The sequence below is a fragment of the Artemia sp. Qi Xiang Cuo genome, chromosome 1 (assembly GCF_049724085.1).
Source record: "Artemia sp. Qi Xiang Cuo chromosome 1, ASM4972408v1, whole genome shotgun sequence".
NCBI classification, from domain to species: Eukaryota; Metazoa; Arthropoda; class Branchiopoda; order Anostraca; family Artemiidae; genus Artemia; species Artemia sp. Qi Xiang Cuo.
In genome coordinates this window covers 101,484,963-101,511,701 of record NC_142794.1, presented here as the reverse complement: position 1 = coordinate 101,511,701, position 26,739 = coordinate 101,484,963, and the positions used below count along the sequence as shown (strand labels likewise).

Here is a 26,739-nt window from a genome sequence, read left to right as displayed (position 1 = left end):
AAGATACTGAAAATATGCAATTTTGATTGCCTGGATTTGGAAAATGTCTTTAGACATGCCGCTGCCTCCTCCTTTGACTCGAAAATTGAAGTCCACATGATCCTCCAACACCTCCCGAAAATTTCAACTCGATCTCAAAACCTGTTTTGAGAAAATGCAAATACCCGGTTTTGCCATCCTAGGTAAATAAATACCGGGTTTTACTATCCTGGGTAAATACATAATGTATTCCGATTTACGTGGCTTTTTCACCATGGATAGATTCGAGTACCCCCCCAAAAGGAAATTTGAGCCCCCTGCCCTCCCCCTTTCTTCTCCGTCACTGCAATTTTAAACTCCAGCTTCCGAGCTCTTCCTGAGTTTCTGCAGGGATAGTATTCTGATAACCTGGAGTGTCCTCGTGGTGTCTGAGGTATTGCAGATACGTCGTTTTAATAACCTGGCAACACATGGTGTCTTTTGATTTACCTCGACATTTAAAAATTTATAAATTAAGAGTCCTATAGGAGTTTATAGTGGAAAAACCTATATGATTGACCAGAGGCGAATGTTTAGCCTCTTCCTTGTCCCCCAGACTATAAAATTACGTCATATTGCCCCACTTCCCCCTTTTCTTCCCAGACAGTTCTATAAAGTTTCAGCTTTATCTCCCAAGCCATCCCTGAGATTTTCCAAGTAGGCAGTAAACTATGGGTAGTTTGCATGATTTAAGACAATTGCCCCGGAGGCTTTTGGCCGGAGGTCGATCCCAGAGCCATACTTATTAGACCTTTCGACATTTTTCAACAAAACAACTATTTCAGATTTTTCATCAAGAATCATTGGGTTAGGTGGTGTGAAGTAGGAGAAGTGAGAATGGGAGGAAGGTTGGGTACCCTCTAATCACTTACAGCCTTTCAAAAGGGCACCAGAACTTTCAGCTTCTAGTCACATGAGTCCCCTCGAAAGTTCCTGTTACCAAATTTTCTCAAAAAAGGTGGTCCATTTATTTATTTTCCTTCTACAATAGAGTCTGCAAAGCCCAAAGTCTTAAGGATCCAAGTTTAAAGCAAATCGGAAAAGTTTTTTGGCCTCTTTTTAAAGAGGGGCGTGCCCCAGAACAAATTTTGTACATTCATGGGTTCCTTTTGACCCAACGAGTTGTGGCCGTAAGTTTCAAAGCAATTAGGGACACAAGGTTTTCTATTCCATTTCTTGACCTATCGGCCCCTCGCCCGTTGTACAGCTAAATTTTTTACCCTCTTCACCTAGAAAACCATCACTAAAGGATTCAACCCAATCGCAAGTCGCCTTTTTACATTGTAGAATTTAGGGGTAAACAATTGATAATTTGCACCCTCCCTGTAAATGGGGGTCATGCCATCGCTGGAGGGATGCTGATTGTTCTTTTTGACTATTTCGATCCAAATGGTTATCTCAAACTTTCGATCGGATGTTTTGAAGGGCCACAGGGTGGTCGGATAGCTAAAAAAGGGCACGGAATGAAGGTTGGTTAACCTCTGATCATTTTCAACTCTGAAAATGGAGCTAGAACTTTAAATTTCCAATCTAATCAGCCGCACTCTCGCGATATTTCTATGATCACCCCTTTCATACGAATTGGTCAGGGAGTAAAATTATTCAGTGAAGGGATCAGGGCTGGATTTAAATCTTTGGCAACCCAAGGCCCACGAGTTTTAGCACCCCTAGGCCCAAGCAATTTTTTTCGGGGAGACACAAATTTAAGGGGAAATTCCCGAAAATTCGGGGATAGTGGTAGCCCTAAAAAGAAGGCGACTGATGAGTGATGAGCCAAAATTAATGCAAGAGAGAGGTGATACCGAGCTCTCAGCCGCTATTTTTGGGAGACATCTTACAGTTTATAAGGAGCCATGGAATTCCTGTGTTGTTTTAAAATCACTTTTCTGTGAATAGGCAACAAATTGAACCTGGCACTTCAAGGATAAGTCATATCAGCCCAATTTTGTTAAGAAAAAAAATATTTGTTTGTGCTTCTTGGCATTGTGCGCTCCTAGGCCCTGCTTTGTGGGCCTATGCGTAAATCCTGGTCGGGAATTGTCTTGGCTTTTTTATTTAAGCAGGGGTAGAGTAATGCCTCTAAAACTCAAACAATAAAGAAATTGAGAGTTTACTTGTAAAAAATCTTGTGACCCAAAAAATTCTTTCCTTTTTACTGGCCTAAGATTTCACGTCCTAGCCAAGTGAATCGGTGCGCTGGATTTAGCATCCTTTGTCCGAGAGGACGAGGGTTCGAATTCTAGTGTACTCAATTATTTGGTTTGGGACGGGGGTCAGTGGCCTGACTCTGTAAGCTCAGCCAGAGTCTACCCAGTTTTAAATGAGTACATAGAGAAATCTGGGGAAGGTAAAGAGGAAGGGTGTGCGAAAGCACGGGATGGATGGCCCCCAACCCCCCATTGCAGTTTCTGGCTGAAGGGCCACTAAACAGAGGTCAGCACCGCCAGTAGGTACTATCAAGTCCAATGCCATATTTTCTACCTTTTTTTTTTTACCTTTTTTGAGATTTCACGCAGCAGAACCAATTATTTGGAATCTAACTTTTCGTTCTTTTCACTCGCTTTAAGATTCGCGTAAGAACCGACGAGGTTTTAAAAGATGAGGTTGTTGGCTTCTCCATCTGTCGTATGCTCAAAGAACAAGATAATTTACTCGCGAAAACACCTCCCAGACGAAAGCAAAAGAAATCATAGCTTATTTTTATGACAAAGTCATAAGAGAGTAATCCCCTTTCGCAGCTTAGGTGTTACTGTTTGTTTGTTTTTTTTTTTTTTTTTTTTTTTTTTTTTTTTTACTGGTTTCAGGTATTGAAGCTAAACATTTCAAGTTTTGAAGCAAAGGATTGTTTGAAACAAAAAGAAATGTTAAGGATATGATGCGACAAGAAAGAATTTTTGCTATACGACTTAACATTTTGTAACACTCAGCACCCTAGAGAGAATTAAATGAAAATAAGGAAAATAAAAGTTTTGTATTTAAGACTCTGTCTTCCCCCCCCCTTTTTTAGCTTATCAATTGGACTATAAATTTCATAAAAAAATTGCTTATTAGTTGAAACTATTTCTTAATATCGGTAATTGTTCAGTCAATTTTCGGGAAAAAAGTGCTTTTTCCTGGAAAAAGTTACTTTTTTCCGGGGAAGAAAGTAATAAAACAACCACATTCTCTATTCATACATATCTATCTATGTGTTAAAGAATAGAGCTTCTTGATTACCAAGGTCCTTGCGACGGCCCCGTGGCAGTTGTTATTGAACATTAGGCCGCGCCCCTTCAGGTGGAGATGAATCCAATCTGCCCCTGTATGACTGTTGTAGTTGATGTAACTTCGGCATGTCTTGATTCTAAAAAATCTGGCGAAAAATAAGCAGCTTTCGAAAAAAGAAGATAGATATAGATATGGGGAACAAGATGGAAATGTATGAAAATCACTGACAGTTTACTCAAAAACCAATGAAAATGAGAATCAACTAATACGTGGCTATGAAAAAGAATTTAATGACGTTATGGTATATAGAATGAAGAAAGAATTAGGCTGTTTTAGCAATTTTTTTAAGCAGTGCAACTAGATAGCTATGGTAAACTTAGCTTGCACTCAAAAAACAATAACTATTTTTCAAACAGTTCGTGGTAACGAACTGTAAGTAAGGAGCGACCCGGCTCAATAGTAATCGAAACTCTAAAAAAGGGATTTTGATACCCATAGATAAACTAAAAGATTTTGTTTTTATGCTGATTTCAAATATACTAATTTTATTAAGTTTAGTCCTACCCAACAAAGGTTACGAGCCTGAGAAATTTTTCCTGATTTTCGAAAAAAGGGGAAAGCAACTCCTAAGACCCAAGCGATCCTGATGAAAATAACACCATCAGATTCATACCAGAGAATCCTAATTCAGATGTTTCAAGCTTCTATACGCAAAATGTGGAATTTTGTGTTTTTTTTTTTTTGGCAGAAGAAAGATCACGGATGCGTGTTTATTTGTTTGGTTTTTGTTTTTGCTTTTCCCAGGGGTGATCGTACCGTCCCATTAGTCTTAGAATATCGGGAGAGGGTTCATTCAAACCTAAATTAAAAGTTCTAGTGCCCTTTTTAAGTGACCAAAAATTAGAGGGAGACTAGGCCCCCCCCATTTTTTCCCAAAATCGTCCGATCAAAATTTTGAGATATCCATTTTGTTCATCATAGTTGAAAGGCCCAATAACTCTGCCTTCATTTATAAAAAGACCCCCCAAAATTCCAGGGGAAATGTCTTTAAGTTATAAATTTGCCAATTGTTTGCGCATAATATTTGTTATTGGGATGTATGCATACATTTTCAGGTGTGGGAGGGGGTAAATTTTCTGCTGGGAGTTTTCCATGGGGAAATTTTCCATGGGGAGAGAGGTTTCCAGGAACTGAGCTTGTCAGGGGAAATTATACACTGGAGGAGTTTGCCAGAATTCTTATACAAAATTAAATAAAAAAAAACAAGTTTTTTAAACTGAAAGTAAGGAGCGACATTAAAACTTAAAACGAACAGAAATTATTCCGTAGCTTATGTGAAAGGGGTTGTTCCCTCCTCAACGCCTCGCTCTTTACGCTAAATCTTTTTATTGTTTTAAAAAATAAAGGTATGAGACAGAGACAAACTTTAGCGTAAAGAGCGAGGTGTTGAGGAGGGGACAGCCCTTTTCATATACGGATTAATTTTTGGTCGTTTTAAGCTTTAATGTCGCTCTCTACTTTCAGTTTAAAAAACTTGTTTTTTTTACTTAATTTCTGATCGTGTTTTAGTTAATGCAGCTTTTATTTGCATAAAAATTTTACTTTTCTTTTGCTAAATGGATGTCTTTACAAATTAACTTACGTAACTAACTTCTATATTCGTATATTTTTCTTCTGGCAAAAAATACAAAGTTGCAGATTTTTGCAGATATGAGCTTGAAACCTATGTAATAGGGTTTTCTGATACGCTGAATCTGACGGTGTGATTTTCATTAAAATTCTTTCACTTGTAGGGGATGTTTCCCCCTCTTTAAAAAATCGGGTAAATTTTCTCAGGCTCGTAGCCTTTGATGAGTAATACTAAACTTAATAAAATTTATTTATTTAGAATCAGCATTATAAACACATTCTTTTGACACATTTATTGACATCAAAATTCTGTTTTTAAAAGTTTCGATTACCATTGAGTCGTATCGCTTGTTTTTTTATTGTTTTTTTTATTACGTATATGCTATTACGTATATAAGGGGATTCTCCCCTAAGTCAATACAACGCTCTTTACGTTAAAAGTTAAGAAAATTTTTTATTCACAAACCCCTGAATCACAAAGGCCGTTTAATTAGAATAGATAGCTCTTTTGAAAGCACTAAAAAACACTGTAGTGTAAAGAGCGTGGTATTGACTTGGGGGAGAATCCCCTCAAATACGTTATAATTTCTGTTCGTTTTAAGTTCTAATATTGCTTCTTACATTTCAGTTGAAAAAACTTGTTTTTTTTATTTAATTTCTGATTGTTTTTTAAATAATGCTTGGAAATCCGGCGCCCCCTTCATAGAAATGTCTCTTACCCCAAAGAAACATCCTCTACGGAAATATTCTCACAGAGTAACCCCCTCCTCTAGCCCCCCCCCCTCCAGAAAAAAATCCTTCCTGAAAATGGTTGTATACTTCCCAATAACCAATAAATAATGCTGGCAAGTCCGGCGCCCCCTTCATGGCAATTTCCCTTCCCCCATGAAAACTTCCTTCATGAACAGATCCTCCAACATAACCCCCGAACCAACCTTCCCACCCACTACCAGAAAAAACCCTCCTGAAAACTTCTGTATACTTCCGAATAACCAATACTATATGCTAACATTGGGCAAAGTTCATAACTTTTAGCCCTCCCTCGGGGTACTTCGGGTGATTAAGTCATCCTAAAAGACATATTTATCATATTTTCGACCATGCTGAACAAAATGGCTATCTCAAAATTTTGACCGGGTGATTTTGGGAAAAAAATAAGCGTGGGAGGGGGCCTAGTTGCCCTCCATTTCTTTTTGTCACTTATAAAGAGAACTAAAAATTTTAGGGCTCAGTGCAACGAGTCCTCCTAAAATATTCTATGACCACATGGTCAATACGATTACCCCTGGGGGAAAAAAAAACAAATACGTCCACACCCGTAATCACTCTTATGGCAAAAAATGTAAAATTCCGCATTTTTGTATATAGGAGCTTAAAAACTCTAAAATAGGGTTCTCTAATACTCTGAATATGGTGGTGTGATTTTCATTAAGGTTCTATAACTTTTAGGGGGTCTTTCCCCCTTTTTTCGAAAATCAGCCAAATTTTCTCAGGCGCGTTACTTTTGATGAGTAGCACTAAACTTGATGAAAGTTATATATTTGAAATCAGCATTGAAATCTGATTCTTTTGATATATCTATTGGTATCAAAAACCCGTTTTCTAGAGTTTCGGTTACCATTGAGCCGGGTCGCTCCTTACTTACAGTTCGTTACCACGAACTGTTTGAGTCTATGTCTTACTTTCTCTTTTCTGTCTCAATTTTACGCGAGGAGTGGTTGAGAGTGATTGTCCGGGGGAAATTTTCACCGGGATTGAATTGTCTATAGGATTTTTCCGGGGGGAGGGAGTTTCTCCGTGGAGATAGGGCCAGATTTCCTAGCATTATTTCAAAAACGATCAGAAATTAAATAAAATAAGCAAGTTTATTCAACTAAAAGTAAGGAGCAACATTAAAACTTAAAACGAACATAAAGTATTACGTATATAAAGGGGGTTGCCCCCTCCTCAACACCTTGCTCTTTACGCTAAAGTTTTTAATTTTATCCCAATTCTTTAAGAATGACTCTTGAAACACAAGGGCCGTTTAATAATAAAAATAAGACGCTTTTTTAAAAGTACTAAGAAACTTTAGCGTAAAGCGCGAGGTGTTGAGGGGGGGACCCCCTTTATATACCTAATAATATATGTTTGTTTTAAGTTTTAATGTTGCTTCTTACTTTCAGTTGAAAAAACTTGTTTTTTTATTTATTTAATAAAGTCAAAGAACAACTGCTCTTTTGTTTGAAGAATTGATAAAATAAATAAAACGTGTAAAGTCAAAAATTAATGCGGAGAAACTGTGATGACAGAATAGACTCATTTCCACCAATTGGGCTACCAAAACACATTTTGATATCTTAGTTCTAAAAAAGGGTCAGTCCCAATTTTAGGATTGCAAACTTAAGGACAGTTATTGTAAAGAAAGATTAGGTTTTTTTAGTTAAGGTAAAATTCTAGTTTAGGAGGCTTTCGCTATCTTGGGAAGTGGTTGGACTCGTTTTCTGTGTATTTGAAAGTCTACAGCGAGATATATTGAACGCACTGCTTATGTTAAGCCAAAAAACTAAAATTATACCATTGGTCTATACCTCCTGCTCAAGCTCATAAGAACTATTAGCAGTATAATTCCATCCTTGTGTCTTACCGTGAATTTGAGATCGATAAGCGTGTTTTTGTCCAAATTTAATTCGTCTCATCCAACAAAAAGTGCAGATTATTTTTTAGGAACGAGGTCAAATTAGTAAAAGCGCAAGCAGGTTGATGAGAATTTACGAACAAATAAAAAAAAGTAATGAGATCCTGGAGAAAAAATGAGCTAGAAACTCCTTCTGGCAGTGTCCCCACCTTTTACCCAAATATTGCAAACTATAAACGTCTAACCTTTTTACGCCTGATAATGGCCCGAAAGAATCCTTTTTCAGCAGTCAACAGCTTCAAACTAGCTTTGAATTGTTATTCCTGACCCAAGCTTGTTTATATCCCGAACAGCCGAAGGGTGATAAGTTAGTCAAATTTAAATAGCAGTATCAGGTTATAAAACAATAATTTTTCCCAAAATATTGACATCCTCGACCAAGGTTAATAAAAACATCATATCATGTCTTAACTGCCTCATTAGGAGGAAGGCGTATGACTGAATAATAAGCTATACCATAACATGGAGAAAAGAATTGAAAAGATAAAGGAATTAGGGGAACATGATGGGATTTGGCCCGAGATTCTATCTTGTTTTCGTTTATGATGTATGACACTTGACTGGTCAGTATAAAGTCAGGTGATGCATGTAAAACATCAGAACGTTTACAAGCGACACGATCAAGTAAGTGCTAAAGTTTATTTTTGTCGAGTAAAGTCGAATTTACAATTGTCATTAAATTACTTGTAAATCACACATGGAAACCCTGAAGACTTTTTGTGGTTGCTGCTTTTTTTTGGGAGGGGGGGGGGATTATTATTTTTAATCATGCGTCAAGATTTCTCCTATGAACGAAACATTATGATAAAAAACGAGTTGGATAAGTAGGGTTATTATATTCTCCATTCAACATTCTTTCGGATGTAACGCTCGCCACCATGACAGTTGCACCCCACCTTCCCTAGTGGATTCAGATATAGCCTAGGCTACAGACAAACCTACAAAAAACACCAACAATAATATAATTTTGAATTTATTATGCGGAGAAAGTTTTGTTTATCATAATTTTCATTTTTCCTTCCATTTTATTCCACGAAAAACGGCTGCAATGAAAAACGGTGGATAAATGTATAATTTAGTGCTATATTTTGCGTCATTAGGGGGGGGAGGGGCAATTATCATGATAATGACCACTAAATTTCGAAAAAATGTCCAATGGGGGGCCGAATGGCACTAATTATTTACTGTAATAGCGTTTCCTTCAAAGGAGGAATCTTGACGCCTGATTTCCTAATTGTTTTTTTCTTTGTTCTAATCACTTTTTCATCTTTATTAGCTGGGATAGTTGTAGTCGCGGTAGTACTAAAGGAACATATTTTTACCCGGAAAGTCACCAGAATTAAAAGGGTTATAGAAGGCTAAAGTAGTTAAATAGGTTAAAGGGTTGAAAGGGTTAAAGGGATTAAGAAGGGTTAAAATGAAGGGGTAACCCGCATCCTCCTTCTGGCTTCTACATGATGCCTTAATAATTTCTACTGCCACGCTGAGGCAGTCTTCCCGTCGTATCTTAATAACCGTCGCATTAACTTCAAACATTGTTAAACCACTTATTTACATCATGCATAAACTGATTCAAAGATTATAATGGTATCAACTCATAATCAACATATTATTCTTTGTTTTCTGTTGTTGTTGTTTCTGTTTTTTTATTCGACTCAAATTTACTTGACTCTAAGGCCGTATCCTGGGGGGCGGGTAGGGGGTTTGAACCCCCCCCCCCCACAAAAAAAAGTCTGTTCAACTCGCAAAAAAAATAACACAAATGAATGTAAACAATATTTGATAAGTTTTAATTGTTTTGTAACCCCTCGCCCTTCCAAAAAAAACTGGGTATGTCCATTTTGCAATACTTTCCATTTTTACTGTGTTCAACAAACTGAAAAGCCTTGAATGATTTTTTTTTTTTTTTGTAAGAATTAAGTAAAGACTTTCTATCACGGGTTTTAAAGCATTATCAGTTTTCCGTCTCAATTTTGTATACCAAGTCGTTTTTGTAGTCGCCATATCCTTGTCGTTCCCAGTACTACGAAAGTGATGCACTCAAACGAAGTTGCAATAGATAGAAGTGAATTTTTAAGTTCTTGTTAGAAGTTGGGGAACCTCTCACGATTCGTCCTATAGTTCACAGAAATAGTTCTTTCTATGGCTATGTTTCTTAGTTTTTTTTTCTTTTTTTTACGGTCTTCAAGACACTGAAAGCCTTTAACATCGACGTTTGAGCAACGAATTCCAGAAATAAACCAAATCACTTGAAAAACATTAGCGAACTTCGCCATTCCAATAAAGATCTAGATGGGGGTTACCTAGTTCCAATAGCCAACCGAGCTGCTGTCCCTGTTCCAACCATCGCCCTGGAGTAAGCAACATCATTATCTATAACTCTTTTCAGATATTCAATATCCTACGAGGGGTTGCTAAACCTTTGACAAAACTACCATTGCGATGGGAACTGCCATTGTTATTACCATAGCCATGGGGTCTGCAATATAATTCTGGGTCTACAAAATCCTGTGTAAATGTCTTGATCAAACCGAAATTGGATGGCAATGTGGGACACGGTTTAAATATCATAATTTCTTTACCATGTAGACTGAACCTGATCTGAAAAAAAAACTAGAATTCCTAACATTTCCTATTGATTATGATAGTTCATGGCAGGGTTAGACTGAGCCTCCTCACGCTGGAAGACCAAAAAGATATAAAAAGGGTAAAATTGTATGATATTTAGAAAGCCTGTGAGAGTCGGCATACGTTTATTATTTTAAAACCTACGCCCTCGCCTTTAGGAGCAAAAAATACCCCTTACCTCAGGACAAATGTCTTTGGGCACCCATGACTTAAGTCTTGAGATTTATTTCTAGTCTTTTATGCTTACAAATTTATAGAATGAAGATACAAGTGTTCGTTTTGAGTCAAACTCTGTTGACCCTGACGGTCGCCAAATCTTGGTTTACAAAAAGTCATCCTGCAGCTGATGTCAATGGGGTATTTAACAGACAATTCAACAGAAAAATTCAGCCAGTAATAATTCGAAGATATTATCGGGAACCATCTTTTATCGATTATTTCAAGAGGAAGAAAAAAGGACATCGCAGGGTTGTCACTATCAAAGATCGTGCCGATCTAATAATAGGTAGTATCTTTAAGCTTTTATTTTAAGGTAATCCAAAGTCAGCGAGACCAAGAATACAATTAAAATTTTTAGAAAAATATCCCCCCTCCTCTCTAAGTTTCATAATTATAACAACTATCTTCCAGAATGTTTTGTACCGTACTGTTGATTTTATCGTTGAGCTTACAATTTATTGGAGGATATAGGAGATCTGAAAATTTGAGATGCATCATGTTTACACAAATCTTAAACTTTCAAAAAGGGATGGTTGTCACAATTGCTCCTTCAAATCAGTATTAAATTATGCAATATTAAATAAAGGAAATATTAAATCATGGCTTTAAAACTTTTTTTTTTCACATTGCTCTAATAGCTATTTAATCTTTTCTGTTGCACGCTGATAGAAAAAAGGCTAAAATTTATCGCAAGAAGTCCCTAAGGCCTAACTTTCGACATAGCAGCCATAAAACAAAAAGGCAAGGACATAGGGGGCCTCAGACCCAGCCCTCCCCTGGTATCTCATAGCCTCAAGCCTCTCTTCTGAATTATTAGGTAATACGACTGTTTTTCTTCTCTTTTGATTAATTAAAAGAACTTTTTCCACAAATTAATTTTTTTTTTTTAAGTAAAGAAGTCCATTTAACCAAAAATGATAACAATAATAATCAAATAATCTACCAAGTATACAACTACCACAAATCAGTATAAATAAATAAATAAATAAAACCCAAAACAAACAGAAATTAAAATAAACAACAGAGTCAAGCCCAAAACGAGGAGAAATTAATATGAGTAAGGTTCTAAACCCCTAGGCTTTCTAAAAGCCAGAATATAATTTGTACTTTACTGAAAAAAAATCAAATAAATTTACTGAAAAAATGTTCATTGTCAGTTTAATATAAATATGCTGGTATTTATTCCGTAAAATTTTAATTAATTTTTGTTGTAAAAATGACAACATTTAAAGGAATTTTTTACTACTACAACGCTTTCTATAAAAACCTTATACAAAGGCATACAGCCCTTGCCATGAGAGTTTTAGGGGGTGGGGTGGGGAGGGGGGTGGTGGTGTCATCCTCAAAGACATAATTTCCAGAACTTTAAACAACGTTGAACAAAATGGCTATCTCAAAATTTTGATTGGATGTGTTTGGGGAAATTGCAGGCGTGGAAAGGGGGATTAGTTGCCCTCCAATCTCTTTCGACTATTACAAAGGGCACGAGCCCTTTCAATTTCCAATCGAATGAGCCCTTTTGCAGTTTCTACGACAACCCTTTCTATAAAAATCTTATATACCCCTAGGACATAACTTACAACCCTTACTCTGAGGGCTGTGGCGGTTTTTTTCATCCTCAAAGACCTAATTTCCAAAACTTTCAACAACGTTGAAAAAACGGCTATCTCAAAAGTTTAATTGGATGTGTTTGGGGAAATGGGGGGCGTGAGACGGGGGTTAGTTTCTCTCCAATCACTTTCTACAATTAAAAAGGGCACTAGCTCTTTCAATTTCCAATTGAATGAGCACTTTTGAAGTTTCTACGACTACCCTTTCTATAAAAATCTTATATACCCGCAGGGCATAACTTATGACCCTTACCCTGAGAGCTCGGGGGGAGGGGGGTTGTCTTACTCGAAGACCCAATTTCCAAAACTTTCAACTACGCTGAACAAAATTGCTGTCTCAAAATTTTGATTGGATATGTTTGAGGAAATGGTGGGTTAGTTGCCCTCCAACCACTTTCAATTTTGAATTAGGGCACTAGGCCTTTGAATTTCCAATTGAATGACCCCTTTTTAAAGTCTCTACGACAACGTTATCTATAAGAGCCATATCTGTCCACAGGCCATAACTTATAACTCTTGCCTTAGGGTTGTGAGGGGGTTGTGAGGGGGTTATTTCTATAAGAACCTTATTTGCCCCACGAGCATAACCTGCAACCCTTGCCCTGAAAGTTCGGAGTGGGGTTATCATCCTCAAAGACCTAATTTCCAGAACTTTCAACTACGCTGAACAAGATAATGGTAATAAGCTTACCTAAGCTATGGATGTCAGGTATTGTGTTATCTTGGAACGATAATTTCGACAGAACCTGTGCCTGTCATCTTCAGGTTCAAATCCAAGACATTATCTTGATTTTTCGTTCCAAGATAACACAATACCTGACATCCATAGCTTAGGTAAGCTTATTACCATTATCATGTACAAGAGTCAGGTTGGCCTCAGAGAATATATACGCTGAACAAAATGGCTATCTCAAAATTTTTATTGGATGTGTTTGGGGGAATGATGGGTGTTGGGGGCTAGTTGCCCTCCAATCACTTTCGACTATTAAAAAGGGCACTAGCCCTTTCAATTTCCAATTGAATGAGCACTTTTGAAGTTTCTACGACAACCCTTTCTATAAAAATCTTATATACCCCCAGGGCATAACTTACGACCCTTACCTTGAGGGCTCGGGGGGAGGGGGGTTGTCTTCCTCGAAGACCCAATTTCCAAAACTTTCAACTACGCTGAACAAAATTGATGTCTCAAAATTTTGATTGGATGTGTTTGAGGAAATGGTGGGTTTGAGAGGGGGTTAGTTGCCCTCCAATCACTTTCAACTTTTAATTAGGGCACTAGGCCTTTGAATTTCCAATTGAATGACCCCTTTTTAAAGTCTCTACGACAACGTTATCTATAAGAACCTTATATGTCCCCAGGCCATAACTTACAACTCTTGCCCTTAGGGTTGTGAGGGGGTTGTCATTCTCAAAGACCTTATTTCCAAGACTTCCAACTACTTTCAAAAAAATGGCTATCTCAAAATTTGATTGGATGTGTTTGGGGAAATGGTGGGCGTCAGAGGGGGGTTAGCTGCTCTCGAATCACTTTCGAATATTAAAAAGAGCACTAGCCCTTTCAATTTCCAATCAAATGCGCCGTTTTTGAAGTTTCTACGACAAAACTTTCTATAAAAACCTTATATGCCTCCAGGGGCATAACCTGCAACCCTTGCCCTGAAGGCTCGGAGTAGGGTTATCATCCTAAAAGACCTACTTTCCAGAACTTTCAACTACGTTGAAAACATGGCTATCTCAAAATTTTGATTGGATGTGTTATGGGGAAATAGGGGGCGTGAGAGGGGGGTCAGTTGCCCTCCATTCACTTTCGAGTATTAAAAAGGGCAGACTCCCTTTCAATTTCCAATCAAATGAGCCCTTTTTGAAGTTTTTACGACAACGCTTTCTATAAAAACCTTATTTGCCCCAGGAGCATAACCTGCAACCCTTGCCCTGAAGGCTCGGAGTAGGGTTATCATCCTCAAAGACCTAATTTCCAGAACTTTCAACTACGCTGAACAAAATGGCTGTCTCAAAATTTTGATTGGATGTGTTTGGGGAAATAGGGGGCGTGAGAGGGGGTCAGTTGCCCTCCATTCTACTTTCGAGTATTAAAAAGGGCACTATCCCTTTCAATTTCCAATCAAATAAGCCCTTTTTGAAGTTTTAATGACAAGATGTTCTATAAAAACCTTGTGTGGAAATGTGGAATGTGGGAAATGTGGAATTGTTTGTGGAAATGGTGGGCGTGAGAGAGGGGTTAGTTCACCTCCAAGCACTTTTTACTGTTGAAAAGGACGCTAGCCCTATGTTTCTACCAAAAATCTTTCAATAAAAATTTTTTAATCCTTCAGGGCATAACTTACAACCCTTACCCTGAGGGTTCTGAGTCGGTTATCATCCTTAAAGACATAATTTCCAGAACTTTCAACTGCGTTGAAAAAAATGGCTATCTCAAAATTTTGATTGTATGTGTTTGGGGAAATGGTGGGCGTGAGAGGTAGATTAGTTGCCCTCCAATCACTTTCTACTATTAAAAAGGACACTAAACCTTTCAATTTTCAATCGAATGAGCCCTTTTTGAAGTTTTTTTACGACAGCGCTTTCTATAAAAACCTTATATACCCCCAGGGCATAACCTGCAACCCTTGCCCTTAGGGCTCTGAGGGGGCTATCATCCTAAAAGACTAATTTCCAGAACTTTCAACTACGTTGAAAAAAATGGATATCTCAAAAATTTTATTGCATGTGTTTGCGGAAATGGTGGGCGTGAGAGGAGGTTTCGTCGCTCTCCAATCACTTTCTACTATTAAAAAGGGCACTAGCCCTTTCAGTTTTCAATCGAATGAACCATTTTGAAGTTTTTACGACACCGCTTCATATAAAAACCTTATAAGCCCCCAGGGCATAACTTACAACCCTTGCCCTGAGGGATGTGGGGAGAGTGTCCTCCTCAAAGACATAATTTCCAGATCTTTCAACTATGTTGAACAAAATGGCTATCTCATAATTTTGATTGAATGTGTTTGGGGAAATGGTGGGCGTAGAAGGGGTGTTAGTTGCCTTCCAGTCACTGTCGGCTATTAAAAAGGGCATAAGTCCTTCCGATTTCCAATCGAATGAGCCCTTTTTGAAGTTTCTACGACAACTCCTTCGATACGAAGTGCCCTGGTCTAAAACCAACAAAAAAATAAATAAATAATACATTTTGCCAACGTCGTTCTTTACTTAGGCAGTGCTATTGCCCTATGATGAATATGTCCCACAACAAACTTATTCATATATTTCCAAATTACAGTTACAAAAATTTAGGTTTTCTTAATTGCTCTAACACAGTCTTAAGAGTCGTCAAGGTTTTGTTGTACTCTGACAAAAAAGGACAAGACAATTGATTGCCAGGAGATCCTGGGGCCTGGGTTTTCAATATATCAGCGAAAATGACAGCCAATAGCTGCCTTTCACTGCAGTTTATGAGTGTCTAAAATTAATGCACGCTTATTGACTCGGGGTCTGGCGTATTCCTTTGCGGAAATCACCCCCCCCCCACAGAACATTCTTCCCCGGAAAATTCCTCCATTCCCCTGACATTTCCTCCCTTGTAAACATTTCTGGAAATTGAGACAAATCGAATGAAAAAAAGGAGGGATCATCGGAATTCTACCTATATTCCAAAATACATACCATGTGATATAGCTTATCATGTAGATCATGGTTGCAGCACTATCTGTAACCTAGTAAAGAGCAAACCACAGTCCATAGTAACCAATATTTAAAATAAGTGTTTAGAAAAAAAAAACTGCCTAGTAAAAAATCTCACACTGATTCGGTGATGATAACTATTATCTCGGTTCGCCTTAAAAGTAATCAAATAAAAAAAACAAGTTTTTTAAACTGAAGGTAAGGAGCGACATTAAAACTTAAAACGAACAGAAATTATTCCGTATATGAAAGGGGCTGTCCCCTCCTCAACGCCTCGCTCTTTACTCTAAAGTTTTTTATTGTTTAAAAAAAGTTGTGAGACAGATTCAAACTTTAGCGTAAAGAGCGAGGCGTTGAGGAGGGGACAGCCCCTTTCATATACGGAATGATTTCCGTTCATCTTAATTTTTAATGTTGCTCCTTACTTTCAGTTGAAAAAACTTGTTTCTCTTATTTAATTTCTGATCGTTTTTTAAATAATGCTGGGAAATCCGGCACCCCCTTCATAGAAATATCCCTTCCGCCCAAAAAACTTCCTACATGGAAATATCCTCCCCCAAAACCACCTCCTCCGACCCCCCCCCCCAACAGAAAAAATCCCTCCTGTATACTTCCCATTAACCAATACTATATGTAAACAATGGGCAAAGTTCATAACTTGCAGCCCTTCACCCGGAATCTGTGGAGGATTAAGTCATCCTCAAAGACGTATTCATAGATTTTCGACTATGCTGAACAAAATGGCTATCTCAAAATTTTGATTGGGTAATTTCGGGAAAAAATGAGCGTGGGAGGGGGACAAGTTGCCCTCCAAGTTTTTTGGTCACTTAAATTTGGCACTAGAACTTTTAATTTACGTTTGAATGAGCCCTCTCACGATATTCTAGGACTACTGGATCGATACTACTTGTCCTCTGGGTAAAAAAAAAAAAAAAAAAAAAAAAAAAAAAAAAAAAACACGCATCCGTGATCTTTCTCCTGGCAAAAAAATGCAAAATTCCACATTTTTGCAGATAGGAACTTGTAACTTCTATAGTAGGGTTCTCTGATACGCTGAATCTGATGGTGTGAGTTTCATTAAAGTTATATAACCTTTAGGGGTTGTTTCTCCCTTTGTTCAAAAATAAGGCAAATTTTCTCAGGAACGTAACTTTTGATGGTCAAGACTAAAATTGATCAGAAGTATATATTAGAAATAATCATAAAAATATGATTCTTTTGATGTATCTATTGGTAAAAAAATTCCTTTACTTAGAGTTTCATTTACTATTGAGCCCGGTCAATCCTTACTTACAATTTGTTACCACGAACTGTTTGAAAGTTTATTACGAAAAATAATTCATGGTAATTTCGAAAAAAAATCCTGAAACCCCTCGAAAATGTCGTCAGATCAAGACGAAAGGCTTACTATTGAAATCAGTATAGTCGAAAACCTTGTATAGGGAAATTACAGTCCACTACCTTGAACAACAAGGAAAATCACTTTTTTGCATGGGTAGCGCTGATCTTTCTCCCGTTTTTTTTTTTTTTCGTTTTGTTTTAGCAGGGCTGGCGGATTACCAAAGCATCATAGAGAGATGCTTAATGGCTCATTCAAAAGCTATTTCTCGTATCTGCGTGATTTTTCTTAATTTGACCATCTGCAAGTGCCATATGGCACGAAAATGGCACTTTCTGTGCCATTTCTAAAGAGGTTGGGCTAGCGGGTAACCAAAACATCGTTGACAGATATTAGCTCCTATAAAAGTCATTTCTCAAATCTAAGTTTTCCCTATAAATTCTACCATCTGCAAGTGCCAAATGGCACTAAAAATTGCACTAAAAATGGCACTAATGGTGTCATGCCTCAAGTAGAAAAGCTGGGACTAGTGGGCATCCAAAACTCCTTAGAGAGATGTTCAATGGCTCAGTTCAAAGGTATTGCTCATATCTACGTGTTTTTTTTTTTTTTATCAGTTCTACCATCCGTAAGTGTCATATAGAACTAAAAACGTGACTTTTGCTTCCACCTCTTAAGTGGAAAGGTTGGAAGTATAAAACGGTACAATTGTAATAGCTATGGTCCAAAACCCTTAACTGGATATTTACAAGAACCCCTCCCGGATACTCCCCCTCCCAGCCCTGTTAGTAAGTGTCATTAGTCCGTACGGAGAATTCATTATTTACTCTTTAACAAGGTCAGCTGACGTAGAGGCTCGCAAAATGGTTTTAAAAATATCGAATGGTCTTAAGAGGAAGAAATTCATAAAAGAACAAATAATTCAATCTGTAAATTCTAAATGACTATTTCTTGTCGTACACCCTCCCCTCCTCCTGTTCGCAAAAGTTCAACTTCACCAAATATAGTTTAATGCCTTCACTCTTTATAATGGAAACTTTTATTAACTCAATGTTTGATAATAGCCAATTACAAATGTATTTGCTGAATAAAGTCCAATAACTGTGTTTTAGGTTATGACATAACTCTCCATAGTCTTTGGGGAAAGGGCTGTAAGTTACACAACTTGGTCATAGAAGAACAAACAGACTAAATTCGATTACCAGCCACCGTAGATCAGTTACTAGCGCGTTAGACTTCGAATCAGAACGAAAAGGGTTCATCCGTTCCTTAATCAGGCATTTTTATTTCAATCATGGTTTTGTGGCTTATATATGATTATTTTTCAGCTAATTCACTATTTTTGTTAATTTTTTGTGAATTGTGATGTGTCCCATGCACTATTTTTGGAACAAATTACGCCCCAAACCCCAACCCCTTGCCACTTAGGGGTTTGAGAAGTGTTGACATATGGTTCTAGAACCACTCAAAGTTGTATCTTCAAAGAAGGATTAATTATTGTTATATCTATTTATCCATATTATTTCCCTTTATATTATTTAATAGACAAAATAAAACTATTTGTTTTATTCTTAATAAAACAAAACTTATTATATAGCACCAAGAACCTATTTACATTTTTTTTCTGTTATATTTTTCTTGTTGTCAGGTTAATTTCCAACTTTTTTTTTTGTTTAATGCTATTCCACGCCTGTATGTCTAATGGTTTTTGGTGCTTATCAGGGAGGGGGGAAGGGGGATATGTATAGTGAAATAAGTTAGACATACCAACATTTTGCTTAGGTTTTGAAAACATTAAAAATATTAGAAAAATAGTTACTCTTTCCTAACTCTCGAGGTTGCCCACCTTCAAAAATCATGTATACCATTTTATGTAAAATGGATTTCTCGGTATTATTTGAAAAGCGATAAGGAATTAAGTGTTTTTTTTCAACTGAACGTAAGGAGCAACATTAAAACTTAAAACGAACAGAAATTGTTTCGTATATGAGGATGCTGCCCACCCCCTCCACGAAAAAAATTAAAAAAATAATTGCAGTGTTGCTTCTGCATTAAATTTAAATTAAAAACGGGCAAAGATTAATTTAAAGAAACAGTATTTTAAGGGAAGTAAAGACCGAAGTTTAAACTTAAAGCGAACAAAAATTATTACTTCCCAGTCTATCTAACATAAATCAATAAAAATAGTTCAAATAAACCAAATAATCCTACCCTGTGTTTGCAGGATTATAAAAAACTAGGGCTTTACTGAAAACACAAAACAATATAGGAGTTTTGGTACAGTAAAAGTAAACCGATTAAGGACACTTTTTACCGTATAAAAATAAAGCATTATAGGATTGTTTCTTAATTTTTCTTTTCGTTTAATTTGGTAACATTTCTGCACAATGGCTCAGTCCAATGAATGGCTCTCGTTTTGTTCTGAAAAGGACATGTCATGATCAGATTGTAGACAAGTTAGAAGTGAAACCATCTTGATAGTATTAGGACTATAGACTAGCTTTAGAATTTTTATCATAACCTGAAATTTTGTGTTGCATAGAGAGAGATTACCAGACTTCCAGAGTTCATATTATGGCTTATTTGATCTTCATTTTGAGTAATAATAAAGCGTATATCTGACAATTTAAGATTGTTTATTACTGACTATTGGTATTATAGCTGGTGAGACCAAAATGTTGCCTAATAAATAAATCCAATATTTCTGTATGCTGTTCAGGGACTTTACGGTTCTTAAAAAAGTATTTATTTTTATGCTTATGTTTTTAAGATGATTTGAATTGTATGCTGAACGTCACTGATATCAGAGCTGGTGTAAGATTATGAAAAGCTTTATAGATTAGTTTGGCACTGTCAAACTACCTACTCACTTTTAACTAATAAATCAACATTCTAGTTTTTTATACTTGGTTTCTGTGTTTTCAGTAAAGCGCTAGTTTTCTATATTCCTACAAACATAGGGAAATATCATTATTTGGTTTATTTGTGCTAGTTTTATTGATATATGTTAAATAGACTGTAAAGCAATAATTTTTCTTTGTTTTAAGTTTCAACTTCGCTCTTTCCTTCCTTAAAAAAATCTTTTTTTTTCAATTAATTCGAAGTAAAGAGCGACATGGACCAATAATAACCAAACTTTAAAGAGTAATTTTGATAGTAATTATTACTTCAAAAAAATTGTTTTTATCCTGATTCCAACTGTGTTCAGTTCATTAAATGTAATGTTACACATCAGACGCCATGAGCCGGAGAATATTTGCCTGATTTTCAAAAAATAAGAAATCCCCATCCCCATTTTGGCAAGTAAAATCCTTGCCATCCCGAAAATGGCAAGTGATCTTAAAATCAGTCGGTAGAAATGACCAGACAGTTGACAAAACCCATTTCCCTCCTCAAATATTTTGGCTAGTGACTTCTCTGGTCGGGACCAGACCTGTCCACGGTTGGTAATTACTCCTACTTCTTAGTCCTAGCCTGTCATATTCATGCACATCGACCCTTTATCTTACACTGTTATGATAACTCAAATCCCAAAAACACGGAAAATTAATTTAAATAAGATCGTATAATTAAAAAATATTGGGTATTTTACACCATACATTCTGCCTACATTTTGTTTCATAAGTAGATTATTCTCAAATTCCTTTTTTCCTAATTTATTTTAATTATCATACTTCCTGTTTGGCTGCTCAATTTTGTAAGTGGGGAAAGTTCCCACAGGGGGAGGGACTTTTACGGTGGGGGGAGTCTTCTGGGGCCTAAATTTAAGCGGGGGGGGGCATTCTGCAAGGGATGATTTTCCTGATGAATTTACCGGTTGAAAGTTTCCCAGAGGCAATTTTCCAGCGGAGCAATTTTTTGTGGGGGAAATTTTCCGCATGAAATTCTCCGGGGCGTGGATTTTCTGAGGAGGAATAAAAATTTGGTGACAATTTGGAAGAAAGGCTTTAGTGAAGGTCGTTTCCTTGTATAGTATACCAGGCAAACACATTAAACTGATTAGTGGTATTTACAAGAACAGTATTATTACGGTTAACGTAGGAAATGAGGCTGCTGGTAGGAGCTAGTTTTGTATTTAATTAAATAAAAAAACTGTTTTTTTCAACTAAAAGTAAGGAGCAACATTGAAACTTAAAACGAATAGAAACTATTACGTTGTGAGGGGGTTTGTCCCCATGCCAGTACCTCGCTCTTTACGCTAAAGTTAAATTTTCGTTCCTATTCATTAAGAATACACCCCTGAACCACAAAGGCCATTTAATTAGAATAAATAAATCTTTTAAAATGACTAAGAAAACCTTTAGCTTAAAAAGCGAGGCATTGATTAATGTTTTTGAATAATGCTGGGAAATCCGGCACCCCCGTCATGGAAAATTCATTTTCCCCCATGAAAAATTCCTCCATGGAAATATACTCCCACATAACCCCCTCCCCTGACCCCATTCCTCCCACCAGGAAAAAATTCCCCCTGAAAATGTCTGTATACTTCCCAATAACCTATACTATATGTAAACAATGGGCAGAGTTCATAACTCGCAGCCCTTCCCCAGGGGACTGTAGGGCATTAAGTCATCCTCAAAGACATAGTTATTGTATTTTTCGACTATGCTGAGCAAAATGGCTATCTCAAAATTATGATCGGGTGACATTGGAAAAAATGAGCGTAGGAGGAGGCCTAATTGCTCTCCAATTTATTGGTCACTTAAAAGGACACTAGAACTTTTAATTTCCGTTCGAATGAGCCCAGCTCGCGATATTCTAGGACCACCGGGTCGATAAGATCACCCCTGAAAAAAAAACCAAATAAACACGCATCCGTGATCTTTCTTCCGGCCAAAAATGCAAAATCCCACATATTTTCAGATAGGCGCTTGAAACAACTACAATGGGTTTCTCTAATGTACTGAATATGATGATGTGATTTTCATTTAGATTCTATGACTTTCAAGATGTGTTTCTGCCTTTTATGAAAATAAGGCAAATTTTCTCAGTCTCGTAAGTTTTTACGTGTAAGACTAAACTTGATAAAACTTGTATATTTCAAATCAGCATAAAAACTCGATTCTTTTGATGTATCTATTGGTATCAAAATTCCGTGTCTTATAGTTCGATTACTTTTGAGCAGGGTCGCTCCTTACTCATAGTTCGTTACCAAGAAATGTTTGATGACGAGCTTAGTATGGTTGTGGTATATCCCCATTTATATGGTTCACCTTGACGGAGTTTATCCTAGGGAATATATGCGCATAAGAATTCATTGTCCTAGATAAATTTGTTAACAAAATAAATGACTTTTTCAAAGGTTTTTAGATTTCAGGAATAGGTATGAAAATCAATGTTGAGAAGACTCAGTTGCATAGCCTAGGAATAAATGAAGGTGGAGAGGTGATATCTGATAATTGGAAGATCGATGGAGTGGATAGATTTACTTACTTGGGAAGCATTGTTAGTAAAGATGGTGGATGCAGATAAAACAAAAACAATTCTGTAGCCAGGGCCTAGTGTGCTTTTCCGCCGTTGAAAAAAGTTTGGAAGAGCAGGGAGATAAGTCTGCAACCAAGACTAGAATATTGGAAGCTACAGTAATAACAGTGGAAAGTGTTGCTCTGAATCGAGGGGACTAGGAAGATGGAGGATAATTTTTTAAATGTGTTCGGAGGAATTGTCTACTGATTGTCTTGGTTACGGTTTTGACTGACCGTATATCAAACATCAAGCTCTACAAAAAATGTGGTTTTGACTTGACTGTAACGAGTTTCCACCGTTTTATAGAATGAAGGATAATTAGAACTTCTTGGAAGTGGGCAAAGAGTCAAGCTTTCAATAGATTCAGTTAGAAGAGGATTGTATATAGCTCTATTGTCCTCAGTCAGTTTGGTGCTTCAGTGAGATGTTAGCAGTACTAATTGTAATATTAACAGTTCTGTCTCAGAACTGAGCTAGAGTAAATTAATTTATTTTTCTGGAATCATGACAATTTCAACTCTTAGTGCAAAACTATTAACTTGAAAATGTTTAAACTCTAGCTGCCTCTTTCTTCCTCTCTCTCTCTCTTTCTCTCTCTCTTTCTCTCTCTCTCTCTCTCTCTCGCTCTCTCTCTCCCTCTCTCTCTCTCTCTCTCTCTCTATCTCTCTCTCTCTCTCTCTCTCTCTCTCTCTCTCTCTCTCTCTCTCTCTCTCTCTCTCTCTCTCTCTCTCTCTCTCGTATTATTGTTTCAGTTTTTTCTAGATGCGTCAATTAACAGAAATATGAAATGGTGATGTGAAAAAAGTGTATTTTCCAAAATTTAGTGGGGCAGGGGTCAATTTTTTTGTCTTTTGATCGCTTTCAGTAGAAATGACAAAGAAGCAATTTTCAATGAAAATATAAAAAAAAGTCTCTTTTTTGAAAACCTTATAATCGTGAGTGTGGGGGGGGGAGTAAGACCCTATCATATACCCCGCCTCCTTGCTTGAAGCCTCTGATTTTGGTTATGTTTATGTAATATGAAGTCCTCTAAATAAACACTTCACATGCTGTCTCGTTAAACAGCAAAGATCCCTCCCCAAAACTTATTTGCTTTTTAGTCGTCCGAGTTTTATTTGGTGTTATTCTTACTATGAAAAAATTATACTAATAAATATCATGCCCTCAACCCTCGCACTGCAGAAAATCTTGCTGTTGCAAAAGAAAGGGTGTTCAGATTTTATTGTCGGAGTGCTTCAACTGAGATATCCGATGTGGAATTCAATATTGAAAGAGTCTTTCATAGCCGTTAAAGGCTATAATAAAAATAGCATATTCTAAATAGTTTTAAATAATATATTTTTTTCTTAAGGGAGTGGTTCTTCCAAATTCAAGCAATGAAAAACAGAATTAGCATGCATAAGAGGAGGGGAAGACGCCCCTCTAAGTGATGTGTTCGTTCTCCCTATACAAAATTAGTTCTTTATTATAATTAAGGCGTAAATCCCCGTGATTCTCCACAGTTAAGCTATTTTACAGGAAATTTATTAAACTCTCAGTCGTTGTGACCGTTAGCAAAAATCACATGCTCCGACCTCCCCCCCCCCAGAAAAAAAAATTGCTGGTGACACCTCCGTTGATAAAACACTACTCTTAGAGGGGCAACTCCTGCTTACGAAAGGTTTCTTTATAAAACAGGCGGAAAAGCTTCTGGGGGCTACGATTGTAAGCAAGATATAAAAATTACTTTTAAATTCTTTTCAAAAATTCACAATTTTTTTTAAAAACCGAAACTTCTTGAAATATTTATCAAACAGTTCGTGGTAACGAACTCTAAGCAAGGAGCGACCCTACTGATTAGTAGCTGAAACTCTAAAAAACGGAAATTTGATACCAATAGATACATCTAAAGAATCGGATTTTTTCGCTGATTTTAAATGAATATTTTTTTTATTTGACGCTAAATTTTTTTATTGTTTTAAAAGGTAGAGTTGCAAGAAAGAGTCTAACTATAGGGTAAAGAGTGGGGCGTTGAAGAGAGGACAGCCCCTTTCATATACGGAAAAATTTCTGTTCTTTTTAAATTTTAATGCCACTCCTTACCTTCAGTTAAAAAATACTTGTTTTTTTTATTTCGCTCCTTACTTTCAGTAAAAAAAAACTTGTTTTTTTTATATTTAAACTCTTAGTGAAATCTAACAATATTTTTGGTAAGTTTCAAAAGCTTTATGGGTTTGCAAGTTTTTCTTAAAGAAAAAATTCTTATTTTTATGTTTTAATGATTAATTTAAAAAATAAAATAAGCATGGTTACGCTTTTTCAGATCCCAGTGCCATTTCACAGCTTAATCCTGAAGCAGGCTTCCATATGCAAGAGGGAATGGAAAGTTTCGTAATCCCACAACTTCCCAAATTAAGTGGTCGCTCAGGTGGCATAATGTCAAATATAATCAACGTTGTTGGGTTGAGTACAATATTTTTGAGCATACTCCCAGTTGCATTGACTGATTTTATACTATTCTTCCTTAGACAGACAGGGCAAGATACAATTCGTTACATAATCGCCTGGTTGACGGGACTTTATAGACGGCGTCGCAGTATGGATTATATAAAACAAAACACTAAATCTAAAATGGATGTTTTAAATGAGCATGGTCTGGAAATAGCCGAATTTGTTTTGGACAGTATTAGACAGTTTCACGAAAAACTACATTAGTTACTTGTATTCTGGCACGCCAACTATTTTCAGAATCAAAGTGTTGTTCAACGTGACTGTATTCAGCATCCAGTGCATTACAGGGAGCTAATGACAGTATTCCGAATATTGTAGTGGCTAAACTATTAAAAAACTTTTCTTCCTTCTGATGGCTGGAATATTTACTGCTAATATTCTGTGTTTGTGTCTTTTTTATTTGTTGATCATAATTTTCTGTTGTGTAAACAGATTTTGCTGACGATAGTCAGTCAAAACAGCTAAAGCATTAATCCTGATCAACGGGTTGAAGGATTTTCTTTAAATTTTTCTGGTTAGCATCTTACCATAAGTGCTTTCCAGCCGACCGTTCATATCCATTAAATATTTTTCTCCTGCCTTGTAATCGTCTTTGTGACCTTGGTGAAGTTTAATTGTCTTTCTAAAAATGATTTCCTAACTTGCGTGCTTATGTGACAATTCATTTTTATAACGTTGGAATAAAATGTGGAGATATATCAAAATAAGACAAAAGTAGAGTAAACCCAGAGTATAGAAATCTTTAGTTGAGAGAGGGAAAGAGAGATAGGGAGAAGAGAATGGAAGGTAGAAAGTGAGGGAAGATACTAAGGCCCTGAGCTCCTTACTGCAAACTTCTAATATCTGGTAAAACAGTATATGTGGAAAACAACACTGATAATGTTATACAACCACAAATATATCAATAAACATATCGATATGAATATAAACATATCGATACAAAATGTCAAGATGCCAAATCTCAGGTTTTCTCATTTGATGGTATTAAAGAACAAGGAGTAAAATCCAAAACCTAACTCTTAATCGGACGTATTCTATGATATTACAAAGCACTCGTATTCTGGAAATCAAAGACTCATGTTCTGTGATTTTGAATTTATGTTCTGTATCTATTTCCTATTAATACACTTGGCATCCATGCGGTACCCATTAGAATCCTTGTATATTGTCTTAGAAAACCAAGTTTAAAATAATGGAGTTGGGGCTTTTTTTGTGCACCATATGTAACTGTAGTTCTATCGTAGGTGTTTGCTGCGCAGAAAACGCATGAGTTAGAACAGGAATCCGCTTGTTCTGCATGTTCAAATGATATTATGACCTTTTTTTGAGTACCTGTTGTTTTTTTCCAACTCTGCCAAACGAACCAAACAAAAAACTCAAGGGATTGTTTTAAAGAGTATTTGTTTGATTTTGAATTCAACTCTTATTATCCAGGCAGTGTGCGAATTTAGGCGTATGAAATGGCATTTAGGGTATAGGTTGTTAATGATGCAAACTAAATTTATAATGAGGCCCATTCCAAAAAATATTGTGTAAAAGGAAATACAAAATGACTAGGACATAAACATAAACTGCTGCTTTTGAGGAAAAAACAGTGTGGCAGGTGGCTTGTTGCCCTCCAATCACTTTTCAAAAGGACACTAGAAATCTTAAGTAAATATTACTTCACCTCTGAAGTAAATGTAACCACCCCTTTCATATTAAATGCCTCTGGGAAAAAGACATTTAAGCAAATATCAATACATTGAACCCTTTTGGCTCTTTACTATAGGCAGTGC

At 36.6% G+C, this 26,739-nt stretch overlaps 1 protein-coding gene across 1 annotated transcript; it reads left to right on the top strand.

Annotated features, from left to right (window-relative positions):
* Positions 1-8,017: 8,017 nt before the first annotated feature.
* LOC148957014 (uncharacterized) lies at positions 8,018-25,714 on the top strand. The gene is made up of 3 exons (XM_089097269.1): positions 8,018-8,155; positions 10,417-10,664; positions 24,774-25,714. Exons 2-3 carry the CDS (start codon positions 10,418-10,420, stop codon positions 25,163-25,165), a joined length of 639 nt encoding a protein of 212 aa, XP_088953395.1. The 5' UTR covers positions 8,018-8,155; position 10,417; the 3' UTR covers positions 25,166-25,714.
* Positions 25,715-26,739: the final 1,025 nt, after the last annotated feature.

Coding starts and splice junctions, on each gene's coding strand:
- LOC148957014 (XM_089097269.1), top strand. CDS start 10,418: ATGAAGATACAAGTGTTCGTTTTGAGTCAAACTCTGTTGACCCTGACG. Junction 10,665..24,773: donor TCGTGCCGATCTAATAATAG/GTAGTATCTTTA, acceptor ACGCTTTTTCAG/ATCCCAGTGCCATTTCACAG.